Source organism: Macadamia integrifolia, chromosome 10 (assembly GCF_013358625.1).
Source record: "Macadamia integrifolia cultivar HAES 741 chromosome 10, SCU_Mint_v3, whole genome shotgun sequence".
NCBI lineage: Eukaryota > Viridiplantae > Streptophyta > Magnoliopsida > Proteales > Proteaceae > Macadamia > Macadamia integrifolia.
Genome location: NC_056566.1, coordinates 33,707,270 through 33,725,949, shown reverse-complemented (window position 1 = coordinate 33,725,949; position 18,680 = coordinate 33,707,270). Strand labels below are relative to the sequence as shown.

The following is an 18,680-nucleotide window of genomic DNA, read 5'->3' as shown; positions in this document are numbered from 1 at the left end:
ATAGCACTTCCTACTTTCTCTCAAAATATTTTTTATGTTGGTATTTAATTCTTCTCTAGCCTTGTCATTCACAATAGGATAAGTTATAACTTTTCTTTTTATTCTTTCAAATCATTTTATTGAAGGGCTAATTATTTTCCAGGGAAACAGGAGTCCAGTTCTCAAAGAATACGGACCAAGTTAGGTACTCCTATTTCTTCAAATTCTTCAGATTCCAGGTTCTGTAAAGAGGGCCTGGAAGGTAGTACAGACAGGGAGATGATTGAAGGAAAGGCATTTGCAACAGACAAGAGTTCTAAATTGAGGCATCTTGTATGGATATCTAATTATTGCATAGAACATGAGTTGGATTTTATCGTTTCTCCATTTAAGCAGATTATGCAGACTTTGTATTATATTCTCTTTTGGTTACAAGTTTGTACACAAGTTTTCCACATAAATTATTAACATCAATAATTTTATAATTTCATCACTGATATTCTTACTTATCCAACTTATCAGTTCAAAAAATTGGAGCATTAATTAATATTGGACTTATAACTTAAAGTTTCTATAATGTAGCTCAAAGAATAAAGAAGACCAAAACACTGTTCACGTGAACAGTGGAGGGACAGATTCTGTGGGCCCTTTTAGTGGAGATATGGTGGATCTTTGATGGAGAGATAACTTACTTTTTTTTGTTACTTGCTATTTCTAAAGTTTCTCTTTTCAGTTTTAGTTCATTGTAATAGAATCTTACGTGTTAAGTTTGTAACATTATGTAGTTTCTAATTTCAGTTTGTTACTTTTTTTTTTGTTCTCTATAATAGGAGTATGTTTTGAGGTATGGCAACTATATTTTTTAGGAAGTTTCTATTTTGTTTGTAAGCTACTTGGTAGCAAACACTTTCTATTTTGTCACCCATACTTCACTTATAAGTAAAGGGAAGAGGGCAGCCTAGCCAACGATTTGAGGGGGAAAAAAAAATAAGAACAGCTTTGTGCTTTGCTCTGTGAGAGAGTATGGTGAGACGCCATTGGTGAGAGACCTAACAAATGGTGAGAGGCCGTGGGTGAGAGACCCTAGACTGAGATAGTCCCCTATCCCCTTTATCTATCTTCTATCTTCTTCTTTTCTTTCTTTGTTGACTGAATTCTGTGTGAGAGTTCTGCCCTAAAGTTGCTGATCTGCTGAATGCTATTTGAAGCCTGGATGAGCCACTGGGTTTGATGTTCAGTTGATATACGTTGTTGTTGCCCTCAACAGCTTGAGCTTATGAGATAAGAGGTTGATACAGAAACTACCTAGAACAGCTTGAAGAACTTAAGAGTTAGAATTAAAGACACTCCAGCCTTTAGAAACAATAAAGTAAAAAGAAATACAACTTAAAACAAACCCCACACGTAGACTAAAAGGGGCTGAACCAAAGCCTGAACCGTGGGTTCAGTTTAAGACCCAAAACTGGTCCAAAAAAATTGGACCAAAGTGCTTAACCGTTTGGACCTTCAGGTCTGGTTCTTCCTTCCGTGCATCTACGTTGGAGTGAACCTTGGATCTGCATCAAGTGCACTTAGTATTTATTACTGAAATTTAGTCTGCTGTTCCCTTCTTCTCTTCTCTGGCTTTCTCTGGATATTGATTCCCCTCAACTGTATATTCCTGGTATGCTTTTATTTCTTTCAACTTTATAATCCGTTAAAAATTAAAAAATTAAAAAAGAAGAAAAAAGAAATAGTTTTTATTTATATCATTTCACTAGAACCACAAGTAATGTTTCATCCTTTTTTTTTTGTAGTTCATATTAACTGATAGCTTCTCTTCTGTTATTCAGCAGTGTGTGCAGCATTCCGGAGCTGAACTCCTTATAGGATTTATATCATCATATCTCTTGTTCAGACAGAATTTGTCAAGTCCCATCCATGCATTTGTGAAGATGGTCCGATGCTTGCTTCCCTATTTGTCGCAAGCCTTTGAGGCAACAAGCTCGCCTTTTGCCTGTATATCTAATTCCATCAACAAACCTACACCTCTGCAGTTGGATGTATCATTGCCATCTTTTCAAGATATTAAGTGGAATCTTGCACGGTTACTCTATTTATTTAATTTGCAACTTGAGAGAAATGTAGCCACGTAAGTGAAATTTCTGTGCGGTTCATCATGATCAAGAGCATATGCTATATTTGGTGTCAATTGATCTTGTTATTATGGCAGTGTTTTCATCGGCCATTTGACTGGGTGGTTACACTACTCAGACTTTCAACCAGCTTAACTGATCCATCCCAGTCTGAGGAGTGTAATCCTAGAACTGTCAAATGGTCAATGGACAGTCCAGCCCAAGCATTTGAATCGTTCTGCCCATTCAAACTTAACAGTTGGAGGACTTAATCATGAGAAGTGTATATTTCTCATTGGGAAAATCACTTGCAGAAACCTCACTTTTTAGTCAAATAATACGACCTTCCCTCACTATTCTGAATTTGCATGTTAATAACAAGTCAAAGGTTTCTGTTAAGTTTCTGTCAAACTGTTGTCTGTCCAGTAAATCAATATATCAAACTTATACTTTTTGAAATGCAGATGTCCCCCTCAATCACTGAAGGAAAATTACTAAGATACCCCGCACTTTTGATAACTAATTTAGTTGAAATTCAAGAATAACAAGGGAACAAGGAAGAAGGAAGAAGAAGAAGAAGAAGGAGAAGAAGCAGATGAAGACAAGAAGAAGAAGAGAAGGATATGGCGGTAGAACATGTGGGAGAGAATACACCTTTTCTCTTGTATTGATTCACTTAGCTTAGAAAGGGAAATTACATCCTTACCCCTCATGCTAGTATAAGATAGCCAAGGGAGGTAAAAGCAAGGTTTGAAATCTCATTTTGTTTCGGTGGGTTCAGAAATTGAAGTTTCGTTTTGTTTCGTTTCGGCGAAATTTTGGCCGAAATGGTGCATTTTTTTTGTTTGTTTCGGTTGACTGTTTTGGTGGTCAAACGGCCATATTTTGACATGAAACTTGGTGGGTAACTTATTTTAAGATTAATAAACATGCTTAAAACATAAAAATGCAAAAATATTAGGACATGACATTGTTTTAGAGTTGCACCTTTGTTTGACAGCAACTGTTGAACTGTTCTGAAAATTCTACCTGGTTTTGGAGAAAGAATTTTACCTTTCCTAAGCTTTGAATGTATAGATCTTGTAGGAGTCCAATGAAAGTCAAAATGTGTGATGATGTGGCTAATTAGAGGCTTGTTGGAGACTTAAAGTGTTTTTCCTTCAAAATATGCAAATGAAACCGAAACCACCGAGATAGGAGAGCCAGTCAAAATTTTGACCGAAATACCGAAATTTCGACCGAGATATGGTATTTATAACATATGGAATGTACTGAGATAGGCAAGATACCGAAACGATAACGAAATTTCGGCCGAAATACAGAAATTTCGGCTAAAATACCGAAATTTTGTACAAATGTTATTTCGGGCCTTATTTCGTTTCGGCCAAAAAAAAAAAAACTGAAATTCCAAAATTTCGCGAGATTTCGAACCATGGGTAAAAGGTAAAAGCATATTACGAGCTAATGGGCATGTGCCTAAAGTACCCTTATTAATTCTAACACTCCCCCTAAAGCTGGAGAATAAATGTCATACATTCTTAACTTGCATAGGGGGTATTGAATTGATGAGGAATGCACCCTTTGATGAAGATGTCAGCTAACTGATCACTTGTCATTACGAAAGGTGTGCATATGTAGCCAATGTTGATCTTCTCTTTGATGAGCGGTGGTCCACCTCAATATGCTTTGTTATGTCATGTTGCACAGGGTTGTAGGCTATACTTATAACAGGCTTGTTATTACAATAAAGTCTCGTAGGTGCCTAAGTATCAAACCCCAACTCTTGGACCAACCTTTTCAACCATAGGCGTTGACAAACTCCATAAGCCATAGCCCTAACCTCTACCTCTGTACTAGATTTGGCGGGCCACCCCAAATTGTTTTTTGCTCCTTCATATGACCAAGTTAACACCCATAAATGTACAATAGCCTGATGTAGATCGTTTATTAAAAACTAAACCAACCCAATCGACATCAATGTAGCACTATATCCTCAAATGGTTGTACTTGGCGTACAATAGTACTATCCCTGGGTTGGAATTCAAGTACCTGAAGATGCGGTATACAACATCCAAGTGCCCACTCTTGGGGGCATGTATGAACTTGCTCACCACCCCAACTGCATAGGTGATGTTTGGGCGAGTGAAAGAAAGGTAGATTAGCTTCCCCACTAGTCTCTGGTTTTTCCTTGCATCAATAAGGGATAAACCACATTCTTCTCCAAGTTTTTGATTTTGTTAAACAAGAGAGTTTGCTAGTTTGCAACCCAACGTTTCTGTCTCTTTCAGTAAGTCATCACAAACTTCCTTTGGCAAATATTTATCCCCTTCTTAGATCTTGACACTTTAATCCCAATAAATACTTCAAGAGTTCAAGATCTTTAATCTCAAATTGTAAGGCCAAATAGGACTTTAGTCTCATTATTTCAACCCTATCATTTTTCAGTCGTCACAATGTCATTTACATAGACAGTAAGGGTTATGATGATACCATTACCTCGTTAGGTAAATAAAGTGTGGTCAACTTGGCTCTGGGAATACCCATTCTTCAAAATGGCCCATCCAAACTTCTCAAGACAAGCCTTTGGGGACGAGACCATATAGTGCCTTTTGTAGGAGATATTTTTCCTTCAGTGGAAGAGAACTTGAAGCCTGGAGGAGTTTGCATTTACACTTTCTCTTCAAGTCACCATAGAGAAAAGCATTCTTCACATCCAATTGATATAATGGGTAATCTCTATTAGCAGCAAATGATCAGAGATCTCTTATCAAATTATGTTTTGCCATAGGAGCAAATGCCTCCTGATAGTTAATCCAACACACCTGACTGTACCCGTTGGCCACCAACTTGACCTTGTATCTCTCAACAACACCATCTGATCAGTTCTTAATTGTGTATACCCATCTACATCCAAATGGAACTCTCCCTCTGAGAAGATCAACCAGTTTCCAAGTATAGTTCTTCTTAAGTGCCATCATTTCCTCAGATATGGCTTGCTTCCACTTTGGATCAGACATGACCTCAGTGACATTCTTAGGAATGGAAATGCAGGAAAGAAAAACAGTAAAGAAACACTTATAGGAGAAATTGCTTTATAGGAAACAAATTGGGCTATAGGACTAGTGCAAACTCTCTTTCCCCTAGCAATGAGAAGATCTAACTCAAAAGGAAGAAGAGGAATGCTACCTGATTGAGGATGTGGATCCAAAGAGGACTCTTGGCAGGTCTTTCCCTTTCTTTTGTAGACAAGTAACTCCTTCTCATTATCTGAACCAACACCTTCATGATCACAAATATCAACAACATCCACTTCTTTGCGTTTCCCAACATCAAGCAGAAATGGGGGAATAGGCAAGGGTGGAAGAAAATGGGTGACATCAGTAGCCTCTCTTCACTCCCACTATTCTCCCCTAAAGAGGATGTTGATGAGGAGTAAAGAAATGTACAAATTCAAAGGTGACATCTTGGAGAGAAGTTGCTTGCGGGAAGAGGGATGATAGCATTTGTAGCCTTTTGTGGAGGAATACCCAATAAAGAGGCATTTGAGGTCCTTGGGGTCAAGTTTAGTCCAAGTGGACTTGTTAACATGGATATAACAGACACACCCAAACACCTTGAGGGTATGAGAGAAAGTAGAAACTTGAGGAGACAAGGTTTCTAAAGGGGATTTATTGGGAATGCGATTGATGATGAAGATAGTAGCAAGAAGGGCATCATACCAAAAGGTCTTAGGGACATGCATTCCAAATAGTACTCTTAGTGATTTTCCAACAAATGACGATTTTTTCTGTTAGCTATCCCATTTTGTTGGGGTGTGTCGACACAAGCAAGCTGATGGATAAGGCCATTATCGGTAAAAAAAGTCTTGAAGTCTATTATACATGTACTCCCTCACTTTATCAAAATGAAAAATTTTAAATCTAGTATCAAATTGAGTACAAGTCAGCTAATAGAAAATTTTGAAGGCATCATAGACATCACTCTTATGTTTCATAAAAAAAGTTCAAGTGGACCGGGCATATTCATCAAAAAATGAAACAAAATAATAATAACCAAATAAATAAGTAATGGAAGCGGGTCCCCAAACATTAGAATACAAAATATGAAAAGGGACAATGGATCTATTACCATTTACCATGATATGGATAAGATGAAAGACAATATTTAGCAAACATACATGGTTCACACTGAAAAACATGGGAAGAAAAAAAAGAAGATAACAAATGTGGCAATTTTTTTTCATAACATTAAAAGAAGGGTGGCCTAAGCATTGATCATAGAATCCACAATACTACTGTCACTCCATCCACACACACATAAGATTGAGCTATGGGCAGATTAGGTGTGCGGGGTTCAACAACATAAAGCCCTTTTTCTTCACGTCCACTGCCAATAATCCTCTTTGTCACCAAATCCTAAAAAATACAATGAGAGGGAAAACAAGATGACAACAATTCAAGGATATGGTTAAGTGGCTCACAGACAGGAGATTTTTCGTAAAAATTGGGACATGAAGAATAGAGTCAAGAGAAATTGAAGGGGCAAAATGGGCACTGCCCTTACTCGAAATGGAAGAAAGGGAGCTATTGGCGACCCTAACCTTATCCCTACTAGAACAAACAAAATAGGAATCATGACATTAAGACATACCAATCCTAATCCGTGGCACCAAAGTCAATGACTCAAGAAGTAGTGGAAGGGGCATATGTGGAGACCTGCAAGGCTAAAGCCGAAGAGTCTGACATTGTAGATGTAGAAGATGAGCGGCCCTGTTGTGACATAACCCTACGAAAATTTGCAATATCTTCCCTAAAAAGGGAACTGTGATTTGATGGCAGGTTAGATGGATACCCCATAGGGTCTATCTCAGCCATCACAATATGTGCTTGAGCTCCCCCTCTCCTGCCACCATGCATACAAGGGGAATGACAATGAAGTACCCAACACCTCTCTCTAGTGTGTCCAGATTTCCCACAATGATCACATCAGAGTCTTATTTCTACCATCCCCACGGGGTGGCCCTAGGCCTCTGCCAGTACCATGCCAATCTTTGTGAGCTAGAAGTTAGAGCAGACCGTTTAAGGGATGATAACGGTTCGAGGGCTGCTCTTCGGGTCTCTTTACTTTGCAAGTAGCTACAGACCTCGTCTAAGGAGGGGAGAGGATACCGACCCAAGATTTGTTCCCAAATTGGTTTATAGTTTGGGTTCAGGCCACCAAGAAGAATTAGGACACACTTCTTCTCAAGTGTTTACTATACTTTAGCTTAATTCTTTGGATTGGATACTTGGAGGTCCCTATAGTGGTCATACTCCTCTTAGAGACCAACAACAATATTATAATACTCAGAATTGGTCCTATCACCTTGCCTCATTGTGATGATAATCTAGAGGAGTTGGTAAACCTTTGCTGGAGTCACCTAATCTGTTAAAAGTCTTGAAAACATATCCCAAATATCGTTGACAATCTCCTTTCCCATGAACCTCTTCCCAATCTCAGGCTTCTTAGAGAATATCAGCCAAGTCATAATAGTAGAGTTTATGGTCTCCTATTTCTGATATGTTAGAGTACTTGAATGAGGGGCTTGAATACATTGGAGTACTTCAAAGGGTAATATCATCTCATGACTACTTAGAGGATCCATATGAGACAGTTCACAACCATTACACAATTGGAAACATCTCACATGGCATTCCAAATGCAAAAAAGGCAAGAAAAATTGATATTGGCTGTACCTGGCTGTCCACAAGGAGTTGTGCTCTAACAACTCCTTTCTTTTATGACGAAGACCATATGGAAATTGAGGACCACCCTGGGCGATTCACATAAGCCATACCCCCCAGCCCCAGAGAGAGAGAGAGAGAGAGACCTACCACATGAGATCTTGTAGTCTTTATTCATGACCAATCTCATGCTTCTTTAATCGATTCGACCTCTTTCTTGGAACTCTTTGTGCCCTAGGATTCCAATTATAAAAAGTACATTGATCCAAACAAGGATAAGGAAAAGGAAAAGTGAAAGTGGAAGGAAACAATCGATGAGAAAATAGTAGTGAAGTAGTACACAACTATTTGGGGTCTGCTACTAGGGTCCAAACCCTCCAATCCGCTCTATTCAAGGCCATACTTGGGAGTTGGGACAAGGCCTATACTATGCATGTCTTCCCTCACAACCTCTCCTATGGTCATTTTTGGCCTGCCCTTAGCTCTTTTGGGTCTTCTATCTGGATCAGATCAATCCTACTTATTGGAGCATTTGACGGCTACATTGAACATGTCCATAGCATCTCAAACAACTTTCTTGAAGCTTATCATTTATCGGGGCAACTCCCAAATCTACTCTAATGCGATCATCCAAAGAGAAAAAATAAGGAAGAGAAATTTGTAAGACATCTCTCAAGCCATGGAGCTCTGATACCAAGTTGGAATTCAAGAGTAATAAGGGAACAAGGATGAGGGAGAAGAAGAAGATGAAGAAAAGAAAAAGAAGAGAAGGAGATGACGGTAGAACATGTTGGAGAGAATACGCTTCTCTCCCCTATATTGATTCACTTAGCTAATCAAGGGAAATTACATCCTTACCCCCATGCTAATATAGGATAGCCAAGGGAGGTAAACAGTAAAAATACATTACAAGTTAATGGGCATGTGCCTAAAGTACCCTTATTAACTCTTTAACAAATTTAACCATTTCTCTATATGGTAATTACTTATACTTTTTCCCATGAGGTATGGTCCGTGGGAATAGGTTCACCAAAAGAAGCTTTGGCTACACATAACACCAACAAGACCTTCATTCCTTTTCTAGTAGATTTTATTAGAAGGTTGATATATATATATATATATTTTGTTCTTTTTTTTTTTTCTTTTGTTTTTGTTTTTTAATTTATTGGATCATGTTTTTTCATTATTTTTAGCAAATATATGAATTCTATTCAGTAGCATTAGAGAAACGATACAATTGTTAGATCTTGCGGATTGTTTATTGATGTTTTTGTCATTCTTATTTGTTATCTTGCTATAAATATTTCATAGTATGATACCCCTCAGTTTCCTATTTCATTATTCCCATACTATTCTACACTTGTTTTGCGTTTAACTAAAAGCCTAGAATCGTTCTTTTACTCTTTTCAAAATTTTACTAGATTAGATTGATGTATTTGCTTGTTTTGAGAGGAAGTTTCTTGTTCAATGCATTTGCATGAGTATTTTGAGATGGGATTCTGGGTGACCATTGGGTGCTTAAAATCTTCCATTTCTTAAACCTGATAATTGATCCTTCGTTGTTTCTGCTATTTCTGAGTAATAATTTTTGTTGTAGACCCATTGTAGGTGGTGCCTGACAATTTTAATCCTTGACGGACTTCAGACCTCAGTTTCTAACTAGAAGAAGACTGCCATGCGACTTCCTCCTACACCTGGCAGATCTGCCTTAGTAGGAAATTAGTTTTGTCCCATTAATGGCCCAGCTCAAGTAGGAATGTTGGTTTGACCTTTTATCTGTGCAAGGTTGTTGCTTCTTTCAAAAGGAAAAAGAGATGGAAGAAGAAAAAAAAATTAGTTTAAATGGTTGCACAAAACATCACTAGTCATGGCAACATAATGAAATTCACATTTCACATTTGTTTGACAAATCATTTTATTATAACACCTCAAATCTAACATGAATTGTTCCAATACTCCCAACTAAAACCACTATTTACAAAAAAGAAAACTATAACATATTTATAAATTTGTTAGAAAATGTGCAACTTTGAATTGTTTTATCGTGGATGTTGTCTTAGTAGTTTTTGGTGTATGCTAAGTTAAGCACAAAATAATTTTCTTCTTTTGTTATAATATATATATATATATTCTCTAAAGGGTGCATTTAATTAATAATTCAAGTCCTAAAAGTATACTCTTTCCATTTAATGGGGATAAGGCTTAGTTGAATTGAGTTGAGTTGTTTTAATAGGCTATAACTTTTCTTCATATATTCTTTCTTTTGTTTCCAATCCCCCCCCCACTGCCCAATAAAAAGGAAAGAATTTATTTTTTATTTATTCTTCTAGTTCATATCGACTAACAGATGATATTCTTGGCGTGGAAGGACTTCCTTAATGTGCATACAACATGAATATACATGTTTCATATGCTTGTAATTTCTACTTTTCTTACCTGACTTTTTTTTTTCAATTGGCGTTCTGTAGGATCTTTGTAGCACTCTTTGTAGCATGCTTCTCATTTGTTATCATTGGAGGGCTCTTATTCTTCAAGTTCAGGTAATCTATAGTCTTCTATAATCTCCACTTCTGGAGTATAATCCTGTATTTAAAATGTTAAATGTAGAAAAAATATATGATGCCTCTCTTGGGGTCCCTGATCGTTGAGGGTTGGTGGTGGCGTTGTATATCAGCCTTCTGTCCTTTTTTCTCCTTAGATATAATTTGATGTCCTCTGGAACTTTTAGTTGTAGTTTGGAAATTTCCTTGTAAAGTTGTGAGAATGCACGAATACTGAAAGATCATATACATGATTTTGAAGATCTAAAAGCTCCAATAGCTCGATGCAAAGAATGCAAAAGGATTTGAAGACTAAATGATGTAGGTCCTTACTCAAATAATTCTAAAATAACTGGATTTGGTAGTTAGGACTTGGGATGGTCAAAATAAGCATAAAAAATATGTGGGTAGAACTTCAAGGGACAACATTAAATTTTAATGTGTCAAAAGAAAGAGGTTTGAAATAAGACTTTATAGCAGGTTCCGTGCTTGTGATACTAGGTTTTGAGGTGGCGATAGGGAAGGAGTTAGAAGGACTGTAGATGGGGGAGTAAAGAGTAAAGAGTAAACATGATGCAAATACTGCTGCACTTACTTGGTTGGACCAGCATGACCGACTTTGGAAGCCAAGAGCCAAGAAGAACCGGTCCAACTCAGGGTTTTGGTCCAACAAGGGTTGGACTTAATTAGTAGCTTATTTTGTCTTTATTTCATGCCTTTTATTTTCCAGATTTGAATGTAGGATTTAGGATTTATTTCCTTGCATTAGTTTCCTTTTATGGTTGCTTCCTAGTTTAGGCTATATACTATGTTATTGAAGATGTTGTTCGTAAGCTGGGATTGAAGACAGAGCCACATCCAAATCCCTACAAGGTTGCTTGGGTGAACAACACTAATCTCAAGATCACAGATAAGTGTTTGGTCACATAGACACATACTCTGTTGGTGGATTTAAGGATACAATCCAATGTGACGTCCTCCCTTTGAAGTTGTGCCATATCCTTCTTGTGTTGACCACTCAGAAAGTCACTGACACTAAAGATTGGCGCTACAGTAGTATTTTCTAGACTCGTGTGAAGTGCAATGACCAGTTGTTAACCTTGGTCATTGATGGAGGTAGTTGCATTAATGTTGTCTTTGAAGACGTTGTTCGTAAGATGGGATTGAAGACAGAGCCATATCCAAATCCCTACAAGGTTGCTTGGGTGAACAACACTAATCTCAAGATCACAGATAAGTGTTTGGTCACATACTCTATTGGTGGATTTAAGGATATAGTCCAATGTGACGTCCTCCCTCTGAAGGTGTGCCATATCCTTCTTGGTCGACCTTGGTTGTTTGAAAAGAAAGTACAGCATTGTGGCTATGCCACCTATGCTTTCAAGCATGACAACAAGACTATGAAGTTTCATCCTGCCAAAGATCTCCCTGACATTAAGCTCAAGAAGATGGTGGGATCGTTCCCCATTCATCGTATTCCTTCAGATAGTCTGTTCGGTCCTTTTCCTAATTCGACGGAGTCGAGTTCTTTTTAGAGGAGGAGAGTTGTTGCAGATACATCTGCACTTACCTGGTTGGATCAATATGGCCGGCTTTGGAAGCCAAGAGCCAAGAAGAACCTGTCCAGCCCAGGGTTTTGGTCCAACAAGGGTTGGAATTAATTAGTAGCTTATTAGTAGCTTATTTTGTCTTTATTTCATGCCTTTTATTTTCCAGATTTGAATGTAGGATTTAGTATTTATTTCATAGCATTAGTTTTCTTTTATGGTTGCTTCCTAGTTTAGGCTAGATACTATGTTAGTAGAGTTTCTAATTTCATGTCTGTCTTTTCTATATATTGGCTGTAACATATGGACATGGAGAGTGATTTGATTATTGAATGAAATTGGTTGGATTTGTGCAATGTTTGATTGTGTGATTCACTCCCTTCCCCTTCTTTACTCTGACATTCCCTTTCTTCCTTAAGGTCCCCCATCAAAACAGTAAAGAGTAAAGAAGCTTGATGGATGGGACAGATTGAAAAGGTTTTGGTGGAAAATATAAAATCTGTGGCCATGGGGGCTGTAGCATGGTCCGATGAGCTGGCTAGGGGTCAGGCTAGAGGTTGAGGAACTATGTTAGGAATAAGAGGGGTACTTACTTGGTTTGATGTTTCTAGCAGCACTTTCAAGGTTTTTTTTTTTGGTGGGGTGGGGATACTTTAGCAGCACTAAAGTTGGACAGCAAGAAGAAAGAAGAGGGAAGAGGATATAAATCATAAGCAATGAAACTGAGGTTCATACTTCACAAAGAAAGAATTCTTGTGGTTGGAGAAAACTAAAAAAATACCTGAATGAGATCACGCACATAATCCTTATATCTCAGCCAAGGCTTTATATTCTGTATTCAAAAGATATGCTTGTTTATCACTGTGCTTGATTTTGATGTTGTTAATGATCCTATTGTGGGACCATAATTATGGAGGGATCTTTTGGAAAGGGTAATCATGGTCTGTGCAAGCCTTGTTGAAAAATTTGACAGTTGTAATTTTGACTACATCAGAAGATTCAGGGGTACAGAAGAAGGAAGCCAAAGGTTTATTCACAGTAGAGGAATATGTTGACCTCTTACGTTAGTTATATAGGGGAGGGATGTAGAACATGGGTATGTCCAATGTGTGGGACTCAGCTTCTGCTGCTAGAGTTGTGTGTTTTTGCCTGGATCTTCTCTTCTGGCAACTTTTACTCTTAGATAGTTCCAGAGTTGTGGTTTTTAATTTGCTCTACCATTGTTACTTTTGTCCAAGGGAGGACACATAATCACATTTTCTTTCTTTTCTTAAAGTTATAAGTTGGTACATATTTTGCAGATTTAATACAAGATTTTTTTTTTTTTTGTTTTGTTTTGGTATGGAGCAAAAACTGCAGCTTCCTCCCTTGTAGATGATCTTTTCATCATGACCATCTATTCAAGCTTTCAAAAAAGGCCGTGGGATGAAGAGTAAAATAAAGGCTGCTTTTGGATAACTCAAGAGACATCCCAGGATCTCTCCAAACGTTGGTTCTTTTCTAATTGATTAGACCTGCATGTCCAAAGAAGTTTGACGAATTGACAGAACTTCACTGGACGGCAATTGGTGAACAATTTTGAAATTTTAATCTGATTGGTTTATGTTTGTTTGTAAGTATTGTATATTTTGCATTCCAAGCTATAGCCATAACAATCTGTAAATATAAGACCTCCCCCCCTCCCCCTCACCCCCCACCCCCACCCCCACCCCCACACCCCCACCCTTTTTTCTTTTTTAGGGAAAAATTAGGTTGAGGGAAGTTGGATAATACACTTTCAGTGACATATATCTCAAAAGAGCACCAAGGACCCACTTTAGATAGAGGGCTATTTTTTCTTTTGAAAATTAGGTAGAGGGAAGTAGATGACACACTGTTGGTGATATATGTCTCAAAAGAGTACTTCAGACCCATATTCTTGTAAGTGTAAAGAGAGAAAGGAACACTCATCTGTAGGACACCCAATAACTTCCTTGCTTAAGGTTGCTTAAGGTTGCAGCAGTCCATACTGCTGTCCTAGCAGCCATGTGGTCTCCACATCCTCTTTTTTAAAAATCACTATTTTCATTTTCAGTTTGTCACTCTTCATATTGGTAAAACTTTCAAATATTTTTTCTAATTGAGGTTAATTATCTTGATTGGTTGCTCTATTCCCTCTAGATTTCCATACTTTCTGTCTTAATAAGTATATCTATTAATGGTTTAACAATTTTAAATGCTTCTGTCACCCATTCTTGCTGCCAATGCAAATTTTTTTTTGAAAGATCTGCGTGTTGTAATGAAATGTCATCTGATTTTTCTTTCAATCTTGTTTTATTTTTAATTTTAACTGTCTTATTAAGATGCATGTTGTGTTTGATATTTCAGGGGTAGCACACAATCTCTAGAGGAATGCTTTTGGGAAGCCTGGGCATGCCTTTGTTCATCATCTACTCACTTAAGAGTATGTCACCGTCTCATACTAACTAAAGTTGATGCTTCATGAAGATCTTGCTTTTGTATTTTAAATTTATGGTGGGATAATGATGCCAGTCACAATTCCAAAACTATTCTCATGTTGCACTGCAGCAAAGAACACGTGTTGAACGCGTACTTGGTTTTGTGCTTGCTCTATGGGGCATATTATTTTACTCCCGCTTATTGGGCACGATGACAGAACAGTTTAGGGTAAGTTAATTTGATATATTTGCTGAAACAAGGAAACTTTAAAAGCTTAATCTTTGAGAATGACATCCTCATGAATTGTGACTAACATCTGAACAGAATAATATGCAAAAGATCAGAGAAGGAGCACAAGTACAAGTTATGGAGGCTGATCATATTATCATTTGTGGAGTAAACAGCCATCTGAGCTTTATACTGAAGCAGTTAAATAAGTATCATGAGTTTGCAGTCCGCCTTGGTACTGCTACAGCTAGGTGACTGCTGCTTTAGTTATCATTTAGAGCTCTCATTAGTACAGTGAATTTGACAAATTTCAGACATCCTACAGTTTTGTTGTCTTGGATTCTTAATTCCTTGTTTTTATATTTTACAGGAGGCAGAGAATTCTTCTTTTGTCTGACCTTCCAAGGAAGCAGATGGACAATATTGCAGACAATATTGCCAAAGATCTTAACCATATTGATGTCCTTACAAAGAGGTTAGATATCCGGTCTATTTCTTTCCACAAATATGCTAATACCTTATTTGGAAAAACATCACTTTTTCAGTACTACTGGACCATTCAATTTTTTTCTCCTGAACTAAAAGAGAGCAACGAAACTGAAGGGGTCAGGAGCTGTAAGGAGAGGTGGTTTGTCTTTTTCGAAGGCAGGCAATATCTGATCCCAGCTTTAGATGGTTGCTGAAAAATTCACTTCAAGAACCGCAAAGAACTTCCATGATCCTATTTGCAGCCATGTGCTAAAATTTTTTTTTTTTTTTTTAATGGATAAAAAATCCATCTGACACAGCTTGCCTTGCTTGGTGCGTGTGTGAAAATAAAGCTCGAACCCCTGGCGAAAATAGAGTATAGTGCGGCTTTCTTTTATGAAACCCTAAAATTGTTTTTCTTATTTCGGACTGGAGACTCAAACGTAGTTACTCGACTCATGAAAATTCAACAGCTTTTATGGGTTCTTAATCCCATGAAAATTCAACAGCTCTTATGGGTTCTTAATCCCTTTCCCACAATCGATAACAACTTTAGAGTAAGGCTCAAACTCCTAATTAAATTAAAGTTCCCTAAATAGGGATGCCACCCCACAGCCTGACATAACTTTCCTGGATCATCTCAAACTCGCAACGTCTTGATCTCTCTGGGAATGTGACTCAATAAGCTTTCAAATGGATTCAAAATCACACTAATCTCAGAGAGTGATAAAAGAAAAGTGATGGGAATAGATCCAAATAATGACTCGAAAAAACAAAAAAATGCAAAAGGAAAATGCTATGATGTTTCTTGTAAGATAGAGGAATAAACCTCCAAACATGCTTATCTCCAATTGCTACCACTCAATGTACTCCAGACTCCAGTGGAAGAAAGTGAAGAGTGCTTGGCCTTGCGGGGCAGGAAGAACTCTTTTTTTTTTTTCTGGTGAATAACGGGAAGAACTGTTAATTACTTCTCTTCCACACTTGTGCAGCACTTATTGCCAGCTCTGATTAGGAATAGGAAATGCTTTCGCATAATGCTAATACTGATTAAAGACTTAATATGACTGAAAATGCGATTTTCTCGTACACAGTTGCTCTAATGTGAGTATAACTTTGAAATCCACCTTTTCCCAAAACAAGCTACCATTCTCTCCCCCTAAACCCCCCCTTAGTTGCTTTTTGCCCCCTTTTGGTTGGTAGCCTTTTGGCTTAGTCTTGTCACCCCTCCACGTTGCTTCAGGGTTGTCCCTTATCGGTTTGTTCTCCGCCTCCTCCTTTTTTCCCTGTATATTCTTCTTCTTGGTAATGAATTTATTTCTCTTTAAGCTTTTCCATTGTAGTTTATCTTCTTGGCATAATCCGAAACTGAATTTGTAATATTCTAGCTTTGTGATTGAGGAAAATCTTTCTTCTCATTAACTTTTTCCATCAATTTAAGCTTCAGTTGGCAGTCTTCCTTGTATAAATTCAAACTGATTTTCTAGTACTCTCATTTCATGGTATTTTTCTTTATCACTATCTCAAACAATTCATTGTAGCTAGCCTAACAAAGCAAGAAACACATCCTTGGTTTCATCTTTAAGTATTCTGGGTTATGACTTGAGTACGTGACTTCAGTTCCTATTTTAATGTGGTTTCAACTCAATGGAGGATATGAAATATAATTTTGGTTTTAAATTGAGTAACTTTAATCTCCATTCTCCATTTGTTATTTATTTTATGATTTTGGAAATTTTTATCATGCATTTTGCACATTTACTTCTACAGTTGCAGTCTAAGCCTGACAAAATCCTTTGAAAGAGCAGCAGCCAGTAAGGCACGTTCTATAATTATATTGCCGACAAAGGCAGACAGGTTGGATTTGTTCTACTTTCTGGAATTTTTTTCATTTATTTGAAGACTCTGAGATCTAGAATATGTGGAAGTCGCTATTTTATTTATAGACTGCTGTCTTGGAGGGAGGTGGTGGTGCTTGATTGTTTTTAGTTGAGATAAAAGTTTTGCTGTTTGATATTCATGTGTCACGCCACATGAAGTTCATCCTAACAAACAGATTTCTCAGATGTGTCTTCCCCCATGTTTTTTTTCCCTATTCACCCAACTCCCCAACATCAATCTTTGATTCCCTATATACGAACCTGAGGGTTGAATTATTCTTTGATGATCATTATGTTCAATCATGTCTGATTGTAACATATATTTCATTGTTTTACACTGCTTGGATTCCGATTGACTGTGAAATGTGTGAAAAACTGAAGTCACTGATGATTACTTCTCTTTGTGTATGTCCTTTCTTAGATTTATTTGAACTATTTATAGAAGATTTCATCATGATCATCAAAGCCTTCTGCAAAACTACATGATTAATGTTGTTGCGTTCAACCATCCAAGGATAGATGTCATTGTCTAGTTGTTGACTTGGTGGTAGGCACTATTTAATGGGGTTGTGCACAACTTCAGTGAACATGAGGACCATCTGTTGGTGTTGTAAACAAGGATTGAGAACTTGATCTCGAGGCCGGTTTCGACCAAGCTCGAAACTGAGATATGGGTTGAAACCTGGTACTTTTTCTGGGCCAACTTGAAACCTTGGTTTTGAGGCCTTGAAAGTGTATTTTGGCCCTGATTTTTTGTTTGCTACCTATTTTTGACCTTTTAAATCTAATCCATTAATTATTTTCACAAAAGAAAACCCAAAATGACACTTGTGGCATTGGCCCACTTTTGCTAGTGAGCTGAACCTGGTTTGGAACCGATCTATGCCAAGTGTTGGTTTGGTACTTATTATGCAAAACGTCCTTTAAGTAAATACAAATGATGTACTTAAGATATTTTCCATAAATAAGAAAATGGCCCATAGTTTTTAAAGCGCTGGTGCGACTAAGGCGTTTGAGGGCCTGTCGGAGCGCCTTAGCAATAAGGCGGGCATAAAGCGTCGCCTTATTGACTAAAGCGTTCTTGTGTACTTTTTTTTATAAAACCAATCTATTTGACTCAAATACTAGTTAAATCCTATTACTCATATGCTAAATAAATATTAAATGTTTATATTCATACCAATGTAAGATATTCATCAAGAAAACAAATCAATAAAGTGAATAAACTAAGTTCATCATCAATTCATCATCAATCATCAATCATCAATCATCAATCATCAATATTCAATCATGAATCATCAATATTCAATCATCAATCATCATAACATATTAACATATAATATAAATACATAATTATGAAACAAAATTATAAATATAAAGAAAAAAAGACATAAAATATACAAGTATTTATTATACTTACCTCTATGATGCCATAATGAGTGCCTAAGCCCTAAGGTCATCCACTATATTTCTACTCCTGTCAAAGAAGTAATTAAGAACTTAGAATTAAAATACATCGAAAGTAAAAATCGAGATGCCAAATTAAATGGATGAGAAGTGACTAACCTGTGGATTCTTAATCATTCTCAAAAACTTTAAACTTCAATGAAGCTAAAACATAAAATAAACTAAAATGCTAAGAATTTAGTAAACAAAGAAAGTCAAATACTTAAAAGTTCAAGGACTCAAAAAACTTTAAAGTTTAAAGACTCAAAATACGTCAAAGTTCTAAGACTCAAAGACTTTCAATCCAAATCAGTAA

General features: G+C 37.1%; 1 protein-coding gene across 6 annotated transcripts in view; it reads left to right on the top strand.

The window, feature by feature from the left end:
• The window catches only part of LOC122090908 (putative ion channel POLLUX-like 2), a 54,958-nt gene that overhangs the window by 5,266 nt on the left and 31,012 nt on the right, over positions 1-18,680 (top strand). For 5 of the 6 annotated variants that reach the window (XM_042660672.1, XM_042660669.1, XM_042660673.1 and 2 more), the window contains 8 exons: positions 143-312; positions 1,812-2,110; positions 10,285-10,356; positions 14,271-14,346; positions 14,472-14,570; positions 14,667-14,821; positions 14,941-15,045; positions 16,809-16,895. In XM_042660672.1, the coding sequence (XP_042516606.1) occupies positions 143-312; positions 1,812-2,110; positions 10,285-10,356; positions 14,271-14,346; positions 14,472-14,570; positions 14,667-14,821; positions 14,941-15,045; positions 16,809-16,895 (1,063 nt within the window). The remainder of the gene's footprint in view (positions 1-142; positions 313-1,811; positions 2,111-10,284; positions 10,357-14,270; positions 14,347-14,471; positions 14,571-14,666; positions 14,822-14,940; positions 15,046-16,808; positions 16,896-18,680) is intronic. The other variant, XM_042660670.1, reaches the window with a different exon arrangement.